This window comes from Peromyscus maniculatus, chromosome 6 (assembly GCF_049852395.1).
Source record: "Peromyscus maniculatus bairdii isolate BWxNUB_F1_BW_parent chromosome 6, HU_Pman_BW_mat_3.1, whole genome shotgun sequence".
In the NCBI taxonomy this organism is placed as follows: Eukaryota; Metazoa; Chordata; class Mammalia; order Rodentia; family Cricetidae; genus Peromyscus; species Peromyscus maniculatus.
Window position 1 is genome coordinate 78,332,393 of NC_134857.1, and position 21,050 is coordinate 78,353,442.

At 52.5% G+C, this 21,050-nt stretch overlaps 1 protein-coding gene across 2 annotated transcripts in view; it reads right to left on the minus strand.

The window, feature by feature from the left end:
- Positions 1 to 807: 807 nt before the first annotated feature.
- Phgdh (phosphoglycerate dehydrogenase) overlaps positions 808 to 21,050 on the minus strand; it is a 30,605-nt gene continuing 10,362 nt past the window's right edge. For both annotated transcript variants that reach the window (XM_042279585.2, XM_042279586.2), the window contains exons 3-12: positions 20,393 to 20,458; positions 18,154 to 18,208; positions 17,956 to 18,054; positions 9,522 to 9,654; positions 8,935 to 9,083; positions 7,938 to 8,090; positions 4,395 to 4,527; positions 3,048 to 3,178; positions 1,897 to 2,134; positions 808 to 1,113 (exon numbers count right to left, since the gene is read on the minus strand). In XM_042279585.2, coding sequence (XP_042135519.1) covers positions 959 to 1,113; positions 1,897 to 2,134; positions 3,048 to 3,178; positions 4,395 to 4,527; positions 7,938 to 8,090; positions 8,935 to 9,083; positions 9,522 to 9,654; positions 17,956 to 18,054; positions 18,154 to 18,208; positions 20,393 to 20,458 — 1,312 coding nt within the window. In that variant the 3' untranslated portion in view covers positions 808 to 958. The remainder of the gene's footprint in view (positions 1,114 to 1,896; positions 2,135 to 3,047; positions 3,179 to 4,394; positions 4,528 to 7,937; positions 8,091 to 8,934; positions 9,084 to 9,521; positions 9,655 to 17,955; positions 18,055 to 18,153; positions 18,209 to 20,392; positions 20,459 to 21,050) is intronic.

Sequence of the window (21,050 nt, forward strand, 5' to 3'; positions counted from 1 at the left end):
TTCACACAGATGAACCAGCAGAGCTCAAGGTCATCACCACTGTGTTCCAGGTCAGACCCTCTGCTCTGGTCTGGGCCCATCCCTTTCAAGGTCTGCTACAGGAAGGCCAGGATCTGCTGTTCTGAGAGGGGAGCAGGCCCTTGCTCCTGGAGTTCTAGACTCTCAGGAAGCCGAGGCTGGGACTTGGCCTCTGTGCCAGGCAGCAGGCAGCCTGGAAACAAATCCTGCGCCACTAACGGGGCGAGAAGCTCTCAATAGACACAGTCGTTAGAGTGGAGTTCATCCTGCCACCTTCCGTGAAAATCATGTAAAACATTGTCCAACTCACACCAAGCTTGCTGTGCCCAGCTGCTAAGTCAACACATTCCTTCGGCTCACAAAATCAGTCCAAAGCGACTCCCGAGACATCCTCTGCTCAAATCACCTCCTCCTCAGACCCAGGAGACTCTGCACTCCTGCAGCGTGTGACCTGTGTGTGTGGCCACACCCAGAAAACTTCTGGTGCGGGGACGGTCCATTTTGAAGTCTCTGAAAGCCAAGCATCAGCCAGGGCCTGGCCTACACTCTTACTGCGCACTCCTAACACGAAAGGGTTCTGGAACACTCCTAGCTCTGGTCCTGTGAAAATGCCTCTGGATGATCTTTGAAAGGAGGGGAGGGGGCTGTCTTTAGGACACTCAAGCTCAGGTCGTTTGCACAAGCCAGCCTTCCTGGACACACCCTACTGGTCAGCTACCGAAACTTCCAGAGGCAGCCTGTGGGCGCCCCCTGCTGACGTTTCTGGATAATGACTGCACAGACACCATGGAGAGTTAGACTCTTTACTAAGATGTTATTTCGGGCAGGTACCCAGGTTCTGCCCCAGGAATGTGGATCTCCTCTCCCTGTAGATCACAGCGAGCGAGTGAGAGGGTTTCTTCAGAAAAGCCCCGGGGGCTGACGCCTCTGAGCCCCAGGGTCAGAAGCAGAACTGGAAGGCCTCAGACACGTGCTGCTTCCATGCGTCCAGGCTGGGCAGCAGGGATGAGAGGCCCATGACGTGCCAGGTCTCTCCGTCAGATACCTTGGAGGTTTGGTAAGAAAGCAGCTGCACACCGGCCTCTGCCAGGAGGCCTGGGGAGGGAGGGGGTGGGGAGAAAAAGCACAGGTTAGCATGGCACATGGGGGACGGGGTGAGAGAGCAAGAGTCCAGAGCAGAGAGAAGTCTGGCTTCTGTGACCAAAGCCGCAGGGCGGAAGGAGGGGCGGGGCTGGTCTCCATGGTAAGGAGCTGAAATGGCAGGGTAGGTGACTTTCCTTGGCCTCGGCCTCTTCTCAGCCTGAGCATCAGGTGGCGGGCGGGCGGGCGGGCGGGGGGGGGGGGGGGGGGGGCGCGGATGACACTCATACCCAGACAGTGTTTAGGCCAATAGCAAGCGAGGACAGCAAGATAACAGAGAACCTCCCTCTGGGCAGCTGGCAAAGACGGTGAAATAAAGCCTCCCAGGGTCTGGGGACACACCCTCTGCCAATCCTGGACGAGACCCAGGACCCTCAGCAGCCCAGGTCCCAGGAGGGATGCTCTGACACACTTCGCTGTGGTACGCTAAGCTGGTCACAGGGCCCGTAGAAGGAACAGTCCATGCATATATAAACAGAGTGTGGGAACATGGTGGACTTGTGCTGTGGCCGGGGGTGTAACTGGCCCTCTGCCCATACTGCTCTGTGCCCTCGGATAAGCCACTTCCTTCCCCTGTCTGAGCTGTTTCTTCCTACGATTGTGGAAATGGTTCTGCAAGACGTGCCCTGCGGCACAGAGAAAGGCCCCAAGGAAACGTCTCCCCAAGGCCCAATCCCAGGGAAGACCCCCATCTCTGCCTCGGCAGCCTGGCCAGCCTCCCTCCGAAAGTCTCCTTACCGATCATAGTGGGCAGCATTACAGGGTTGGAGGGCTGAGCCCGGAACATGAGCAGGGGCTGGCCCCGGCGTAGTGGCACCTCTGGCCTGAAGACGGCCCCATTGAGCACCTGCAACATCGGTGTGGTGCCCTGGACCAAGCCCACGGCTTGGTAGGGGGCACCTGCCAGGGCCACAGTCAGGAGGCATTCTCCACTGCCCTGCTCCCCCGGGACCACGGGGCTGTGGGAGGTGGTGACCTGCAGAGGGGACACAGAGGCACAGTTGAACTCTCTACCCTCTCCCACAGCCTAATCACACATGTACGGGGACTCTAGCCTGGCCACCAGGCCAGTCGTCCCGGGCTGGGGACAAATGATGCGAACCTTATGTCTCCAGACTTTAGCTTCTGAGGACGGTCAATATGCCCCATAAAGGGAGGACCAGGGGTCTGCCTGGCTGGCCAGGAAGGGTGGGGGAGTGGGAAGCGGAAGTCCAAGCACTGGGCAGCTGACCAGCCTGACCCTTTCTGCTCCAGCTTCTCAGCCAATGGCCTGAGCAGGACGCAGGAAAAGAGGAGGGAAGTGGGGTAGTGCTGGGAGAACTCTGTACTTATGGCCTCGGCCAGCTTCAACTGGCTAAGACATACTCTTGGATCCAAAAGGGGAATGAGGGAGCAAGCCACTGGAGGGAAGCCGGGGGTGGCGGAGGAACACGTTCCCAGGGTTTATAAGACTCTCTAGGCTCCGTTCAGATGTGGCCTCGCTCAGCTTTCTTTTTCCCCCCTTCAGTTGTGAAATGGAGGTGCCTTTCACCCCCATTCAGAGCATTTCTGCATCTATCCACACAGTGGTTTCATGAGTATGAGCTCACTCCATTACACTCAAACACACGGTCTTTCCCTTCACAGATGAAGGAATGAAGGCCGGCTCTCACGGATAGACAGACCTTGCGGATGGCAAGAAGCACACCCAGTGAGTGAAACAGTGAACAGGCCTCTAAAATGTGGGGTGGAGCTAGACATAGCGGCACATGCCGGCAATCCTAACATCTGCGAGGTGGAAGCTGCAGGATCAGGAGATCAAGGGCAACCCGGGTTAGGTGAGAGTGCCTCAGACAAACAAATAAAAAGAGGGGTGTCCGAGCAGAGCCCAGAGTAAAGAGGGTGCGCACATTGAGGCCGGCCTCTTTCACCAAGAGCTTAGCGTTCACCAAATTCACATCTGCCTGCTTTGACGCTTCCCTCAGAAGGCCGACGATGACCGCGGGGCTCAGGCAGGTCCCAGCATTCTTCAGAGACGTCCCTGGGGACACAGAGAGTTACCCTAAAGATGGTTGTTCACGAGGGACCACAGGAAGGGCCAGGGGACCACGGGCACTTAGCTCTCGGCGACAAGGCTCTTGTCGCCCTGGGAACCCCAACTCCAGGCTGCAGTTGTAATTCCTTCAGAGTGCTGATAAGCCAGCTGGGTATATATACGGGCCCAAGCCCAGAAACCTAGGATGTTTCAACCAATTTGAGAAATTCCCCTCCCAAACTGAGACCAGCCCAACTAGCCTCCTTGGCCTGTCTGTCTTCCCAGAGGATACTTGGCAAACTGTGAGCTCCCACAAGTGGCTGGAACTCAAGACCCTTGCAAGCTCAGATGCAGAGAGGAGCCACTGAAGGAACCACATGGCCAATTCCCGGCCATGCTTTCTCAGGGGTTGGGTACCCAGGGCAGTGGGCACAGCATCCTCTGCCTCCACCTGTCCTGTGCTGCCCAACCTCACAATCTCTCCCCAAGTGTCAGGTGCCAAGTAGGCAATGGGGGGAGGGGAGGGAGGAGCCCTGTACAGGAAGAAGGGAGCACCCAACTCCATCTGTAGAGTGGTGGGTCTGCCACCAAGGCAGCCGAGCTGCACACAGCCACAGGTAAAACCAGACCCACAGAGTTTTGCTGGCTAGTTTAGATTCTCCATGGAATCCCGTTTCTTTTACATGAAACACTCTGGTCTTTCTTGCAGGGAAAACATGTCTACCCTAAAAACACTGCAAAAACACGACCTGAGAAAATTAAGTAATTTCCCCAGGGAGCTTTTTTTTTTTTTTTTTTTTTTTTTTTTTTTTTTTAAGATTTATTCATTTATTATGTATAGTGTCCTATCTGCACATATCCCTGCAAGCCAGAAGAGGGCGCCAGATCTCATTACAGATGGTTGTGAGCCACCATGTGGTTGCTGGGAATTGAACTCAGGACCTTTGGAAGATCAAGCAGTACTCTTAACCTCTGAGCCATCTCTCCAGCCGCGCCCCCCCCCCCCCCCCCCGGGAGCTTATATCCCACTTACACACATCTTTTGTCCACCTCCACAGTGGGTGGGCTGTCCCCAGAGCAGGGCCCAAGTCCCCTAAGTCTGCTACTAGATCTGCAGTGAGCACTGGACACACCCAGCAGAGAGGAGTCCACACTCCCTTCTCCCTGTCTCTCAGTGGTTGTCCCCAGCTCACGCTGCAGGCCCAGCCAGACCCGGACTCACCTTGTGTCACCACCTGGACGGTCCCTTTAGGGGAGCCGGCCCAGGCATGCATCAGTGTGCCCAGTGCTTCCGCCAGACCAATCCAAGGCTTGGTGTGTGGAGAGAAGGCACTGGTAAGGGCCTGGGCATTTACCTGCAGAAAGAGGGGAGCAGGGTGAAGCGGGGAGGAAGTCAATGAGGGTACACCTGCAACCGAATCAATGCCACGTGGCCAAGTAGTCAACTCAACTTGGCCCTGGGGGGGGGGGGCGGGGGGGGGGGGGCAACTCAGGTGATGGGTGACAATGTCCACCAACCACCGACCAGGAACCAGTGACTTATCCCTATAGGTGAGAGGAGCCACAGAGCCCGAGGAGGCACAGAAAGTGTCGACTGCACTACATGGCCGGAACAGGGGCCGGAAGCCTGGCTTCTGTCTGTCACTGAGCAGTATTGGTACTGGTACCCTCCGTGGAAGACTGGCTTCCTGTGTGATGGGAAGGGATCTGGACAGCTCAGTAAAACATGGGAGCCACAGATGGGGCGGAAGCAGAACTGTGGTTCTCAGGGGGGGTGATCTGATTTGCCCTTTTTTGTGTGTTGTTCTGAGACAGGGCTTCACTCTTTGGTCCAGCCTGGCAGAACTCCTGAGTACCAGGATTACAGGAGCGAGCCAGAGTACCTGGCTCACTGTATTCTCTATTTTGATTATTTTAAGTGACCATTCACATTTGTCACGGAATACCTATGCTCGGTTCCATGACTTTTTATATAAAACCAGACTCAGGCAGGTCTAATGATCCTGTATTATGTTTCAAACCTCCAACTATGCCAAGTATGCTGAGGCATGCTGGGAAACTGAGCAGCCAGAGCCAATTGGAAAGGCCCAAGTACAGGGTCTCGGGGCTTGGACCTCCCTTCCCCTCCCAGGGACCTAATAACAGAGCTTCCTTGTTCTGAGGTAAAATCCCTGCTCCTTTTTGTGGTTCCGGATGCTCTGGCTCCCAGTCAGGCACCAACAATTTCTTTGAGGCTACTTAGAAAGAATCCATCTAAGAAGGATTTAATTAGGAATTTGGATTTTAAATTTGGGCACGGTGCTCACGCCTGTAAATCCTAGTACCAGGGAGGCCGAGGTAAGCGGCTTCCCCTGAGTTCCAGGCCAGCTGTAGCTACAGAAGAAAACCCTGTCTCTAAATACAAGCCAAATCCGGCAACCCCACTGGCAAACAAACAGAAACTTGGATGAAAAAAAAAAATCAAATAAGCAGCTATGAGATCAGAAAAAATGTAATCCTTCTGGTTCTTGTTTTCATAGTTATCACTAGGAGAGATTTTGGTGTTACACTGAGAAGCTGCAGCAGGTCACAGGGAGGAAAAGCAGAGGATGAGGAGGCCACAGACGCAGAAATGTTCAGCTAAGAAACCCCAAAGCACCTCACTTTTGTCCACTGTGTGGAGCCCACACAGTCCAGCCCAGGGATAGGGCCTGCTACTGTAGGTTTGTGAAATAAAAGGGTGTGCAGTGATCCGTCTTGAAAAAGAAATAGCAAGATGCCAGGGTAGTGTCAGGTGCCTCTGGAAATCAGCCTGGCCCCAGTGTTCACCTGCACTATGGACAGAGAACTAGAGAAGACGCAGGAAGAGCCAGGGAGGGATTTCCTCTTGGGATACAAGCGCATCTCCTTCCAAAGACTATCGGCAGCTGGGGTAGATAGTTTGCTAACATTTGTGTGAGACTAAGAGATTTCCTATCTTACATAAGAAAGACATCAATGCTGTCTTTGTACTCCGTGGAGCTTGTGTGAAGAAGTCTCTGTTAGAAAAAGTCATAGGATCTCACCACACCTCACGATAGGTGACCACCTCAAAGGGTTCCCACAGAGAGGGCAGAAGCCCGTCCCTGAAAACACTGAGAGGGTGGAGCTCTATCAGGTTGCCCAAGGGTGGGGGGCAATATTCATGAGCAGGGCATCAACCGAGGTGGGAGAGATGGTCTGTTGTGTTCAGTCTTCCATTCTCTGGTTGGACAAGTCAGCCAGGACCCCAGTCAAAGTCACCTGCTCTCAGAAACTCACTGGGTAGCCTGATGGGTAGGAAAATGTGCTGTGGCCTCGAGGAGCCAACATGGGGTGCAGACGAAAGAGAGGACAGGCAGTTCAGAGTCACCTGGTCACCACAGGCTCTGAAGGCTCTCACACCACAACTGGCCCTCAAGGACCCCCCCCCCCCCATCATCACAGACCAGATGGCATCCTCACTATCTCAAGACACAGAACTGAGCTGTCTAACTAGAGAAAGGAGGGCTAAGTGAAACTGTCTTTTCCACCATAGTTCTGCCCAACCAGTGACTATCTCCAGGCTGTGAGTCAGCCAGGAAGGCATAAGACCCCCTCTCACACACCCAGTCTTATCCACTGATTTTTGCAGGGTATTAATTATATGCCTGGGGCATTCACATAAGCTGCAGAGAAACTTAAGTCAGCCTTCCTGGCCCTCAGAGAACTTAGAATTCAGCATCAACAAGATAACAAACCCACTAGAGTTTTTTTTTTTTTTTTTTTTTTTTTTTTTGGTTTTTCGAGACAGGGTTTCTCTGTGTAGCTTTGTGCCTTTCCTGGAGCTCACTTGGTAGCCCAGGCTGGCCTCGAACTCACAGAGATCCGCCTGCCTCTGCCTCCCGAGTGCTGGGATTAAAGGCGTGCGCCACCACCGCCCGGCCCCACTAGAGTTTTTAAGAATGTGGTTAGTGAGTGTGGCAGGGCACACCTTTAATCCCGGCACGCGGGAGGTAGAGGGATCTCTGAGTTCAAGGCCAGTCAGGGCTACATAGTAAAAAAACAAAAACAAAAACAAAAACAAAAAAACCTCAAACAAACAAAACCCCTAAAACAACGTCATTAGCAAAAACCGTGGTAGAGATGCAAGGCCCAGAAAGCCTTGAAGGAGGGAGAAAGGCCCCAGGAAGAGCTGTGCTTTCCTAATTCAGTGTCCCCTAACACACACACACACACACACACACACACACACACACACACACACACACACACACACACACACACCGCACCTCAGTGGGGGTGGGGGTGGGGTGGCAGTGGTGGGGATCTGCTGTTCAGCAGACTAAGCAAACATTTTAGGAAGTATGAAGACTGGGTTGTTATGGCAGCGTGAGCTCCGACCAAGGAAATGCTGCAGAGTGTTGAGCATACCCCCCATCACACACACACACACACACCCTGGGCCCTGCTCCCTCACCCTAGCAACACACCCTCATTCCCAAGGCATGTGGACAACAAAGGAGCCTTTTACTGCTGGCTGAGCCTGGGAAGGCTCACAATCTCTGCTGCGGGGCTACAATATAACGGCTCAGAACCCGACGCCCGGCTCCAAGGCCTTGGCTATCAAGACTGAAGTAGGGCTGCTCCTGCCCATCCACCCCGAGAGCCAACACAAGCTCAGTCTCGGACCTGGTTCCCAGGGCTGAGTCTGTCCACCCCGGGCCGCTGTGGCCGTCTGTGCTCTCTTCCCGGACTCCAGGCCCCAGTCCCATGGAGAGATACTTACGACCCCTGATAGAGACTTCCCCTTCACCATGTCCACAAACTGGACTGCGATTTCCTCCCCACAGCGGCTCTGGGCCTCCTTGGTGCTGGCCCCCAGGTGGGGACAGCTGATGACATTCTCGTGGTCCACTAAGGCCCGGTCCCGTGGTGGCTCCTGCCCAGAGAGAGACAGCGTTAAGTTGGCCATGGACTGGCTATATACCTACCCTCTGCTGTTGTTCACACTGAATTTTGAGAACTGCAACCCTCTGAATCCCAGCCTCCTAACAGCAGAAGAAGTGCATTATTAGGAAGATGGTCATACACAGGGGAGCTTGTGGTACACTGTGCACCCTGGGCTGGAAATAGACGAGCACTATGGGGTTCAGAGAGGGCTGCCACGGCTTCACAGCTAGAACCTGCATTTATGCCAAAGTCCATGCTTTCCCCCGGGGTCACATTGAGGAGCCCCAATGCGGTGGTAGCATCTGTGAGGAGGAGGGGCCCACGGAATTGGTGGAGGTGCACACTCTGCACTCTGTGCCGAGGCTGAGCCTTTGCACACGCTTGGAGAGTAGTCCACCCTGGGGACTACCATCATCCCTGGGTTTCTGGCCCTCCCTAGGACGGGAAGAGGCAGAGAGGAATGCAACTGGGTACTGAGCAGGCCATCTCCTTGGCCATAGGGCTGACTTAAGTATCAGGAACGACACTCTAACTTCCCGTTTCCATGTCGAGAACCCCTGGCCTCCTCAGTTTGCTTCTGTCTTCCCCCAAGTTACCAGGACAGCAACAGCCTGACCAGGAGTGGGTCGTATTTAAGACCCGGGCTTTGCAGAAGACAGACAGCACAGTGGAAAGGCCTCCTCCCAACCACAGGTGTGTTTCCTGGCAGCATAGCTTCCTCCTGGCCACAAACAGTGAGCTACTGTCCTGCAAGATGCTACATTTTCTTGCCTGCGGCCTCGCGGCTCCTCACCTTTCCCCTCCGACCTGACACGGAGGCCGCAAGCACTTACTTCTGTAAACACGTCCAGGGCGGCACCGGCACACTGACCAGACTGCAGGGCCCGGAGCAGGGCGCCTTCATCCACAATCCCCCCTCGAGCACAGTTCACCACTCGCACACCCTTCTTGCACTGGGCGAAGGTGCTGTCGTTCAGCAAGCCTGGAGGGAAGAGGAGATGTTGCCAGCTGGGACGGTTCCTGATCCCCTCTCCTGACACCGGTTCCCTCCATCCGCCTCTCCCCGGAGGCCTCCTTCTGCTGGATAGGTACCTTGACCTCACCTCTGTCTTCCTAGATGCTCTGAGATCATACACCCTGTACCGGATGTGCGTTAGACTCAGGAAGTTCTCAGGTGTTTTGCATGGGTCCAAGAATCAAAAAGTCCCTGTTGTTTGACCCATGAAGCCCCCCCATGGGAGGCTAGTGGCCCTATGTGTCCAGTTCATTCACACACCCATGGCTTCTCAGCTAGCTCAACCCTCCTCCCTCTGAGGCAAGGACTTGTGACAAAGTGTCGTTGTGCTTAGCAGGTCCTGGGCAGACCCCTTTCTATACTTGCTTAATGGTGTCTGCAGAAAACCCCATACTGAGAGCCTACCTGTGGTGGAGGGCAGGAGCGGAGTGTGGACAGTGATGAAATCACAGAGAGGCCAGATCTCCTCCAGGGGCAGCTGCTGGACCCCGAAAGAGGCAGCGACTTCTGGAGAAATGATGGGGTCATAGCCGACAGTCTGGTCAGGAGCGAGAGAAAGGAAGACGCATCTTTACCCTCAGCGTCGTTATTATCGGTAACGGCAGCATTTGCCAGGAGCGGGCACCACGCGAAGCCTAACTGAATCAATCCTGTAGTGTAATACTCCGGACCACGCAGTGCGCTCAGGGCCACGCTCCTGCCTACTGTACGTCAATGGAAGGAGGCTTGCAGAACTAGGGGGGAGCACAGCCAGAGAAGAGAAGGCTGCCTGTCTGTCACCAAGATCCAACCTTGAGCAGATGCAGGAGCAGCCCATGTGTGTCTGGACAAAGTGGAACTGGGCAACCCTGAGACGGGAGCACTGGTGAGGAAGGGCTCAGGGCTGACGGCCAGGCCCACCATCCCCCCCGCTATGCTAACAGGTGCCTGGGGTTGAGGGCGGGGGGCTGGGAAAGGAGTGAGCAAGCGTTGTCCACAGAGGCCAGTGAGCACAGGCCCAGCTTCTTCCAAGTCCCAGCAAGGGCCATGCCCAAGCAGCCAGGCAGATCTAGGAAGCAGGTATGGAGTGTGCGTGTGCGTGCGTGCATGTGTGCATGTGCGTGTGTGTGGTGTTTACACTAACCAAGATCTAAGCATTCTCTGCCTGATCTACCCAGGAGGCCTTCCCAGGCCTCTCTCCTGAGCTCGGCTCTTATCACAACTCCGCTGCCAGCCATATGTCAGGCTCCTCTAGGTGCGTGAGGACCCCAGTATAAGAGCCGTTGGAGAGATGACTTCAGCCACCCACTTCTCTAACACGGCTAAGGTAAAAATATTTTGAGAGAACCCCCCTGAACCCTTCAGGCATATGTTCACGGCAGACCCAGGCCTGAGTGAAAACAGGGAAGAAATGAGGCCTCATCCTTGTTGCGCCTCTGCGGAGAGGAATCCTTGTGCTTTTCAAGTCCTCTGCTCCGTGGTATGGGAATCACTTGAAATTAGGGGACTAGAGAACCTGCCTTAACGATAACACAAAGACTTCTTTTTCACACTTCAGAGCTTCTGGGGAAGAAAAAGAAAAATCCCGAACGGTTCTGAGTAAGTTAACACTTCGGGGCCACAATTTGCATCATTATCCCTGTTCATAAGCAAAGCCAAGGAGCCCCCTTCCCCCGTCCCAGCCACCAGTGAAGGCTACAGGAAAGACACTGCTTTTGTGGCCCTCTAAGGACCCCAGCACAGAGCACCAAGGGCTTATGGATTTCGAGGGCCTATCCAAACATTTTTATCACCCTCTGATGGAGCCCACTCATTTCTGGACAGAGAAGGAAATGCTCAGGGGGAAGAGATGAATCCCTGGCCTCATCCTCACAATTCGCCTTTGTCTGCCGGCGCCAGAGAAGACTAGAACAATGGCCCTGTTCATCTCTAATCCAGATGTGTTTTTCTTCTCATGGGCAGTGAAGAGTGGAAAAGAACCCCAGAGATCACAAAGCCACGCGTGACTGAGCGAGCTCACAGCTCACACCCTGTGGTCTGTTCTACTCTTGGGGACCAAGGTCAGAGCTCAGGGCTGACCACCAGGCTCACCGTCCCTGTTATGCCAGCAGGTGCCTGGGTCTGAGGGTGGTGGGCTGGGAAAGGAGAGAGCGAGTGTTGTCCACAGGGGCCACAGAGCATGGGCTCAGCTGCTTCCTCATGGAGAGATAGCATCTCACTGATCCGCAGGCGCCTGCCAGGAATGAACCTAGCTGGGAGAAGCCCTGCTTTGTCTTTCTCACCAGTGATAACTAGGGCATAAAAGAGCCAAGTTGAGCTAGAGGCCTCACACTAGGAGACAATGCTGGCCAACGTGGACAGAGCAACATCAGGCCCATACGCCATATGCCTGCCTGGCTCCTACACGTCCTGAGAAGGCTCAGATAGCCTGCTGGGCAGAAGCCGGGGAGCATGCTGGTTGGTTTTTGTCAACTTGACACACACCTAGATCCGCCTGGCTCTGCCTCCTGAGTGCTGGGATGAAAGGCGTGCGCCACCACCGCCCGGCGAAAAGAGGGAATCTTAATTGAGAAAATGCCTCCCTAAGACTGCTCTTAGGCAAGACTGGGGGATATTGTCTTGATGGATGGCTGATGTGGGAGCACCTAGCTCACGGTGGGCAGTGCCACCCCAGGGCAGACGGTCCTGGGTGGTATAAGAAAGTCGTAGGCTGAGCAAGCCAGATGGTAGCCCTCCTCTGTTGCCTCCACATCAGTTTCCGCCTCAGGCTTCTGCTTCCAGGTTCCCGCCCCGACTTCCCTGGATAATAAACTACAAGCTGGTAAATGAAATACACTCTTTCCTCCACGAGTTGCTTTTGGTCACGGCGTTTTATCAGAGAAGTAGGACAGTAAGTATGCCATGAGGTTTCCTCAATGGTCCCTGCATTGGTCACCTTGCTGGTGTTACAGAAGGCAGAGCTGGGAGGCTCATCGTCCAGCTCCAGGGCTCTGCTGCTTCAACAGAGGATGGAGAACCGAGGCCTTGAAGTTAAAGGGGCTCCAAGGCAGAGCTGGCCGGGACAGATCCTCCTCTCCCTCACAGCGTGTTCTGACCGAGCATCCCAAATCTTTCTGCCACCGCGACGGATTTTATACACAAACTGTACAAAAACTATTATTACCTCAAAGCTGCTTAGGTGAAGGCCCGAAGTCCACCCCGCCCCCCCAGCTCTCCTCAACCACCTCCTCTCTGCTGCCTTGGTCCCATGAGGCTGTAGGAGGTAGGAAGGTCACTGCTCTAGGTCAGTTAAGGGTTCGAGGTGCCAGAGGCGGTGAGATGGTCTGGTGGCTAAGGATGCTTGCCACCAAGGCAGTTTGACCCCTAGCACCCTCATGGTGGAGGGACAGAACCAACTCCTCCCATAGGTTGTCCTCTCACTTTCACACACCATGCATGACACACGCACACTCACGGGCACACACAATAAAAAAAAAATGTAAAAATAAAACTCTGGAATAAAGTAGCAATAATTTTTTTCCCCCTGTGGTAAGAGCTGCCTGCCCTAGAAAACATCTGCCGTTTGTGTGGCTGAGCAGTGGCCGCTTAGGGACTTAATGTGGGCCACGAGTGGAAACAGTGGGGACCCTGGAAGCCAGGGCACCTGAGTGAACTCTCACTTCCTGGTCTTACTGTCTTAAGCCTGTAGCTGGCCTTGCTGGCCTCTGTGAGCATGGCAGCTGATGCAGTCCACCTTAGGAAACAGAAGCTGGCCAGGAAATACCAATGGCCGCCGCTGCCACCGACGCCTCGGGTGCTGAAGTCAGATTCATCACAACACTGGTCACAAAGACACTGCTAAGAGATGCGGGTGGTGTCCCTTGGGACACTGGTAAGGAAGGACAGGGCTCAGCTCTGAGCTGGCCTGGGCCTGGTTACACATCCTAAGAGACGCCAGCATAAACAAGTTGAGTCAATAACTACGGCTTTTATTTAGCAACACATCGAAGAAACGCTCAGGGTAAGGCCCGATGAGTCAGGTCACCAGCAGGCTGCAGGCTGACCTGGTGTGTCACCCACCTTTGGCCTGGAATCCCTTCCTCTAACTAACTACCTCTCCTTGCTTTCTGGCATCCACAAATGATGCATGGTCTGGGCTATCGGTGAGAATGGTAGATAAGGCAGAGCTCTGGGCCATCATGAACAACTCCCTGCCAGCCTGACAGGGTCCCTCCTAGACTAATTGCTCTAAAATTGTGGGCGCATCACTGGGGGAACATCCAATAATCCATACCACAGCATTCCACACCCAGGTTTAAAAACATAGTAGGTCCAGTTATGTTTTTTACCTTAACACCACATGCAATGTTGTGTTTCTACACAGGCCTGCAACCTTCTCTGGGCATAGTACACATGCCACGAACACACAGAGAATGTAGTCTGGGGTGACATATGCCAAACTAGTGCTACCAAGAAGAGGTCCATGCAGGAGACCGTTATCTGTATGAACACATTCGTCTATCACATAACTAAAACAGTACTTTAATCTGGGCATCCTGGCACATGGGACCTCAGCACTTCAGAGCCAAGGGGAAAAGGTTGTAAGTTCAAGGCTACTCTGTGTAATTCATCAAGACTCTGTCTCAAGACAAAACAATGAAAGGGTCTGATGACGTAGTTCAGGGATACAGCAACTTGCCAGCTAGTGTGAGGTTCTAGGTTCAAAGCCTGGTACCCCAAAACAAATCAAACAAAACTCCCACGTTGAAAAATAGTCCAGGTAAAGAGATTATTTATACATCTCCATGCTCTACCAGTTAAATTATTATTGTCAAAGGGGACAAGACGAGTCTGAAAATGAGCTTAGTAAGGACTGATCTCAGGGCCAGTGAGACGGCTCAGCAGGCACAGGCACTTGCTGCCAGGGCGGATGACCTGAGTTGGATCCCTGGAACCCACAAGGTAGAGGGAGCCAGGTCTCACAGTCTGTCTACCTCCACCTATGCACCAGGGTGCACGTGTGCATTCTTGTGAGCATGTACACACACACACACACACACACACAGAGTAATATAATTTCTTAATGTGATCATTGTTTCCTACTCTTGATACTTAGAACTATGTTATCTTGTTCTCAGTGGCTTCGAGGACACAGACAGGAGCCTGGGTGGTGCAGAATCTCTCTGTCCCAAGAGGACTAAAGCCCAGGAACACTTCAGGGTGGTCAGCTGGTCAGCAGAGTGCTGAAGGGGCTTGTCAGGGGAGGACATCACAAGCCTTCTTTTTAGGGGTTTACAAAGAATGGTTCAAAACCAAGACAGGCAGGAATGATCCTTCGGAGACATCTAGACAGCAGAAGCTCCACGTAAAGGCAACACACCCTCAAAGCCCAGGTTGTAGCTACACATGGCTAGGTATGGCTGCGTGTGCCTATAATTCCAGGACTCAGGAGGTTACGGCAGGAGGATTTGTTAAGTTTGAGGCTAGCCTGAACTACATCGTTAGACTCTATCCTAAACACACTCAAGCATGCTGTGTGGGATACAATCAAAGCTGCAGACCAACACTGAAATGAACAGGCTCTAGACATCTCTATGAAACAAACACACGTCTGAGAAGTACCTATTACTTCTTGGCACTGACACTCAAGGCCCCAGATGGCTGACCCCTGTAGGAGGGGAGCAGCTGGGCAGTACCAGGTGGCTGGAAGGGCTTCCCTCTCACCAGTTAGTCAGGAGACAAAACGGGGCTCTTTGATTCCACTACTGCCAAGGCCTCCCGGGGACAATGTTCTACAGCTAGGAAAGTCTGGGTGTTGATGCCACAGGGACAATGGGATTCAAGGGGTGGTGGCGAGCCTTACTGTCTGTCCCCAAGCCAATGCACGTCAATGAAATGCTCAGCTGATTGGCCCCACGTGCTTAGCCCTGCTTAGACATGGGCCTTAGCTTTTAGTTCAGAATTCTTCCTGGGGATAAATCTTGACCTTGGGCTGGAGAGATGGCTCAGAGGTTAAGAGCACAGCTTGCTCTTCCAAAGGTCCTGAGTTCAATTCCCAACAACCACATAGTGGCTCACAACCATCTGTAATGAGATCTGGCGTCCTCTTCTGGCCTGCAGGGATATGTGCAGACAGAACACTGTCACATAATAAATAAATCTTAAAAAAAAAAAATCTTGACCTTGGCTCTCTCAGAAGAGGAAGGAGGAAAAAGTATTCTTAGTGACTCATGGCACCCTCTGCCCCCTCCACCTGCAAGGAGCCATGGGGAGATTGATTTTCATCATCAATGGATCCTGCTGAGCCAGGCCCATTTCTCTCCAGGACCTAATATATACACACACACACCTGAGCTTTAGAAAGATGTGTGATGTAAATCAATGTGTGAAGGGTGGAGGAGAAGACATTCAGTGTGGCAGAGTGGGATGCCGCCCTGGGGGCTGGGTCACCATCCCTTCAGTGAGTGCTCAGGCACACTCTTATAATTCTGGATGCCAGTCTCAAGCCGTAACTTCCATTCTAGTGCTAAGATAGGATGGTGACCACGGGAAGAGCAGGGAGGAGACAGGGGAGCTCTCTAATAGCTCTTTGTAAGGTTCCCCAGACCTGGAATGACTGACTATTGTCAAAACAATCTTCTTCATGTTTAACTAAAGCCTGCTGTGTGATCCATAATCCCTGTAATTCCCTCAACAACCACATTAAATACGGAATGCCCCTTGGCACGCATTCAGCGGCTGTGAGCTGTCTGGCCTATCTGAGCAGACACGTACTGATCGCAGCCTTCACCCAGCCAGGAACCTCCTGGCTCCCAGAGCTGGAAAAGACAGGGTCAGAGTGACTTCTGAGACAGGTCTGAAGCTGTCTAGTAATTCCTCATATCAGGACACGCAAACAAGCACGCATGTTAAAGAAAGGATCTTGCTATGTAACCCGGGCTGGCTTTGAACTCATGAGCCACCCGCCAGAGACTCCCAAATGTTGAGATTATAGACATGTGACACCACGTCCACCTATCACCACCTTTAATCTTTGCTGGGACAGTGAGGGAAATAAGGACAGAAAGATAACTGCCTTGGCATTGGGCTATAAATTGGTTTGTTTTCTAAACTATCAGAGAGAGGAGACACAGCAAAACCAGGAGGCCCTGCAGCATGACGGGAAAGGATGTGTGTCACAGAAGAACATTTGCTGGCCCACCGAGACTCCGGCTATGGATACCCAGGAGCAGAGGGACCTGTATCCAGTACTCTCAGCTTTTGAGTTCAAATGTCCCAATAGAGAGGTCAGCGGCCCCTTTCTCCCTGACTTTACTGCTTATTTAATAGGAGACTCTAGAGATCCACGCATGACAAAGCCTTGGCTTCCCCCAAGCCTAGCGATGTCTTATTGAGAGCCGCTGGTAGTGAAAGTCCATGAGAGTACACAGCAGTGACAACTAGTGTTCAGAAGGCCAACCTATCAGAACTAAGGGTTCTGTTAGAGGAAACCATCACGCAAGGTGTTATGGAATTACTGCCTTTTGAATGAACTGGCTGTCTCTTGTCGTAAACTTCTTGTGCAGTAACAGCTATGAGTCTCCCCATTTACCACGCATCTCCATGTTATGTGTACATGTAATCTCACGATTGCATCTCAATCTTGGGCACAACTTTCCCTATACATTTGGGGTAATTGGACAACTGTCCCCAGCTGTGTTTATTTTTCATTAACATATATCTGGTGAGGGTCATTCTCCGGACAAAAGTATTTCAGCAAAGATACCTTTTTCCAAGGACAAAGCTGCACATAGATAAACATTAGCTCATCTCACTCACAGATAGAGAAAAGAACCACTAACAATTAAATCCTCAACTCCCTACCTTCACCCTGGGCTATTTACACAGGACCCTAACTTAAGAGATTTACTGCTCCCATTCCTGGGATGAAGTTTTAGCCATTTGCTAGATACTGAGTTAAGTCAGTTACTTCCCACTGACCCAAGGAGATTGCCTCCAGGCCAGGCAGGCAACAGGTGCCAAGCTTCTTTCTTGTGCAAATTAAGTTTTTATTCCTCCTCAGCCAGGTGCTATTTCTAGATTTTCTCCTCAGCAATTACTCTGAGTGAAAGTGCTTTTACTAACCAAATGCTACATGCTCTGACATAGGTCGCTTAGCCACCTAGCATATGTCCCCCTCCCTATCAGAAAGCAGCTGCAGCCAGGATGAGCGGGGAAAAATGACGCCAAAGACAGTTTGCTTTCTTGTGACTTACTGACCCCTAACAATCTATTTAGCCATTTCTAGACTATAGTTTGAGCACATAAATTCCCTAATTGATCTTAGCCTTCAGTTGACCCTACCGGAGAACTCCCCTTTAGTCACTCCCCTTTTGGGTTGTAACTGGAAGCTGACAATTAATTGCTTTATGAGTGGGTCCTTATCACCTCTCTCTGAGACCCTGAAAACTTCAAGCCTTGCATTGCTTTACCGAAGTATTACTGTGTGGGTATATAGACTGGTTCTCTGAGAGCACAGAGAAGAGGATTGATGGAGAAGAACAAAGATGAGGATGACGGAGATGGAAAGAACTAGGGAGAATGATGAGAGAAGAGCAGAAGGGACCGAGAGCCAGAGGGACTGAGAGGAACTAAGTAAGAGAGCAGAAAAAAGAAACTGTGCACATAGAATCACCATGGAGGAATAAAGCGAATGGACTAAAGAACTCAGTGTGCTTAGATTCATTGAATATCCCCCAGATTAGAATCCGCAGCTGGTTGGTAGACTCTTCTGTGGACCCTGGGAGCAAACAATATAGGCTGGACCTATTATTGTTTGTGTTAATGTCTTCCGATGCCACTTCAGAAAGGCCCATGCCCAAAGAGTCTGGAAGCCTCTTACCTTCATTCCAAAGGACTGCATTCGGGTGGCCACCTCTCTTCCAATTCTGCCCAGGCCGAGAATTCCCAGTGTCTTTCCATTCAGCTCTGTCCCCATGAACTGCAACCAGACAAGGCAAAAGGTAAAGATGTCCAGGTCAGGACCAAGAGAGGGGCTTGGGCGCTGAGCCCGCATGGGTGAGGCAAAGCAACAGCTCACCTTCTTCCGGTCCCATTTGCCATCTTTCATGGAGGCTGTCGCCTGGGGAATCTGCCTGCAAGGACACAGCAGGTACAGTAGGTCACCGGACAGCCCAGGAAGACGGTGTGAGGACAGATCAGCACAGCCACCACCGGTCTGTCAGTCATTCTCCTGGGAGCCACATGCAACATGGGCATGGAGGGTCGGGGTCAGGGACACTGTGTGCAAGGGGAGCTGGGCCAGCAAGACCATTGGCAGGGCCTGACTTGGGAACCAGAGGACATCATCTCTAGCCAGGAGGCTGGGGGAAGAGAATCTGATCTACCGCAGCCACTAAAGTACCAAGGAGAACGCATGCGTTTGGCAAGTTTTCTCCCGTAAGCAGTGGCCAGACGGCCACACATTACAGGGACAAATGCTCCAACGACTCCGGGAACTGTTTCCTTCCACATCAGGACCACTCTTGATGACATCTCTTGTTTTAAAAGAAAGGGCAGTTGATGATCCTTCCCTCTTAAACCTCAAGAGAGCAAATCTGAGGCATGTGGGTACCACGGTCCCTTCCACTCTGCCCTAAATGATCCTGACACTTCCGACATGTCCACCACCTTTCTGCCTATGCCTTGAACCCCCCCCCCCCCCCCCACACACACACCGTAGACTATCTCCTTCTACTGGCTCCTATGCGGGTCTGAGTTGACATGTCTTGGGTTGTTTTGCTTTCTGGATCAGACAGAGAAAGTGGCAGTGAGGGCGAAGTTAGAACTTAACGGTAGGATTTGACTGTAGGACATGTCACCCAGACCGCGTCTGGGACAATAAAGAAGAGATGAGGAATGGTGTGTACAGCACACCTTCTCTACGCTGGACTCCATGAGGAGTGCTGGGGTCCACACGACTCATCTCCTGAGTGAAGGAGCTCATTCCTGCCTACAGGAGGCATTCGGGCTGAACCACTCAGCCCGTCCCAGGAGAGCAGCCTGGAGAGCGGAACACCCACTAGCTTATGAGCCAGGCACTTCCTTCCCGATAGGCTCATCTTGGATGAGGGGCGCCAGGAAGGGATGATGGGAGAGGGCAGCCTTCTCTGCTTCACAGGACCCTGCCTACTCCTTGAGATAAGCCGGCCCTGGCGTTGGAGGGAGACCATTCCTAGCTCTTCACCTCAGGGGTTGGGGTGGGAGAATCAGAAAGTGGTCTTGAGAGACACTTCCTTCACTCTCTCAGACAAATAGGTCACCCAATTTAACAGAGCAAATTGAAATTAGGGTGTGGGGCTTGCACAATCCTCCCAGGAGAGACACAGCTCAGACACGCGGGGAGACCTGGGGACCATTCTATCGGAGACTTTTCCTGCTGTGCCTGCTGGCCTTGCTGCTCCCCCCCAACCCCCCCCCCTACCCCCTCATTGACCAGTGCAAAGTCTGCACTGCTATCAAGGAATCCTGGGAGAGGTCAGAGCAAAGCTTAACTCCCCCAGCAGGAGGGAGAAGATGGGAAAGAGAAAATCTTGTAGTCACAGCAGGCTCAGGCCCCAGGCAAGAGTGCCCCTGCCTGGCTCTATAGGAGGGGACTCAGAACAGCTTCAGGCCCCATTTTACTGGAAAGTCTGTATCACAGAGACGCGACAAAGGCCTATGGAGGGTGTGATGTCTGCCAAACAACTGCCTGGATCGTTAGGACGAGTTCATACTGTGTGTTCCATCTACCTGGTCACTAGACTGGGGTCACTGCCCCCAGGAGGCCCACACCGCCCAGAATCCTGCCAGAAGAGCTCCCTTAGATAGGAATCCACAGGTAGGCACATGGGTGATGTTTATTCCATACATTACAATATAGGCCTAGAGGACAGGTAAACACAGGGGGGCCATGGCTCAGCTGCCCAAACCAGAGTCTCTTGAATGAATTAACAAGAGTTAACCCCCAAAATCTCAATGCTTAACAAGTTAGCAGTAACCTGGACACATACGGCACTTGGGGTACCGAAAGCATTCTTAAGGTTTGGGATCAGAGAAGGCACAGTGTCCAGTGGGTGTGAGGAGCGGTCATGAGTGGGAAGAAGGGAGATGGTGTACATACTCTCTGTGAGCTTGGAGTTAGCATCCATTCTCCCATGCCTACTTCCAAACCCCCTGAGAGGCTACAAGGCATCTGCGTACTGAGACCACGCTGTACCTTTTTTCTACATCTGTCTGCTTGCCAAGCAGAAATCACCTACCAGAAGGTGGCTGGATCTCCAGAGCAGTCAGGGACTTACCTGGCCAGGCACATGATCATCCCACAGGTGAGTTCCGCAGCGCTGAGGCTGTTTCCATTAGGGGTGCTGAAGACCCAAAAGAAGAGAGGTCAGTGGGCCCAGATAAACCCAATATTCTACGCTTCCAGCCCCAAGCTCCCATTCTGGCTTCTCTGACAGATACTCTGTTGCCCTAAGAACCAGGCTACCTCGGCCTCCTGTCCCCAGGAAGAGGCCCTCCCTCCCTCGGACACGCACAAGGCAGGGAAGCATCTCCTGTGATGGGAAAATGGGTGGGTGGTTTGGCTCAGTACTCTTTCATTTCAGGGTCCATCTATCTACATGCTCCTCTGCTCCTTCCTGGGGTGAGCCTCTGAACAAGTCTACGACTTCCAGGTCAGCCTGCTATCGGGGAAACCCATCATGTCACATCACCTGGCTTGTATTAGGCACAGGACCTCTACCTGTTTGGTTTCTCCTTCTTACTCAATCTATTTTGAACTGAGAAAAAGCCTACTCCTCGTAAACAACAGACAAGACAAAACAAAAAATCAAATAATGTTGACAACGCCCTAAACCTAACACACATTCACCCTCCTGCTTCCTCTACTGGGTGTGGTCACTGCTAGAAATGAAGGTGACAAAGAGTTAAGAGACTCCATTAAAAAACAAAAGGATG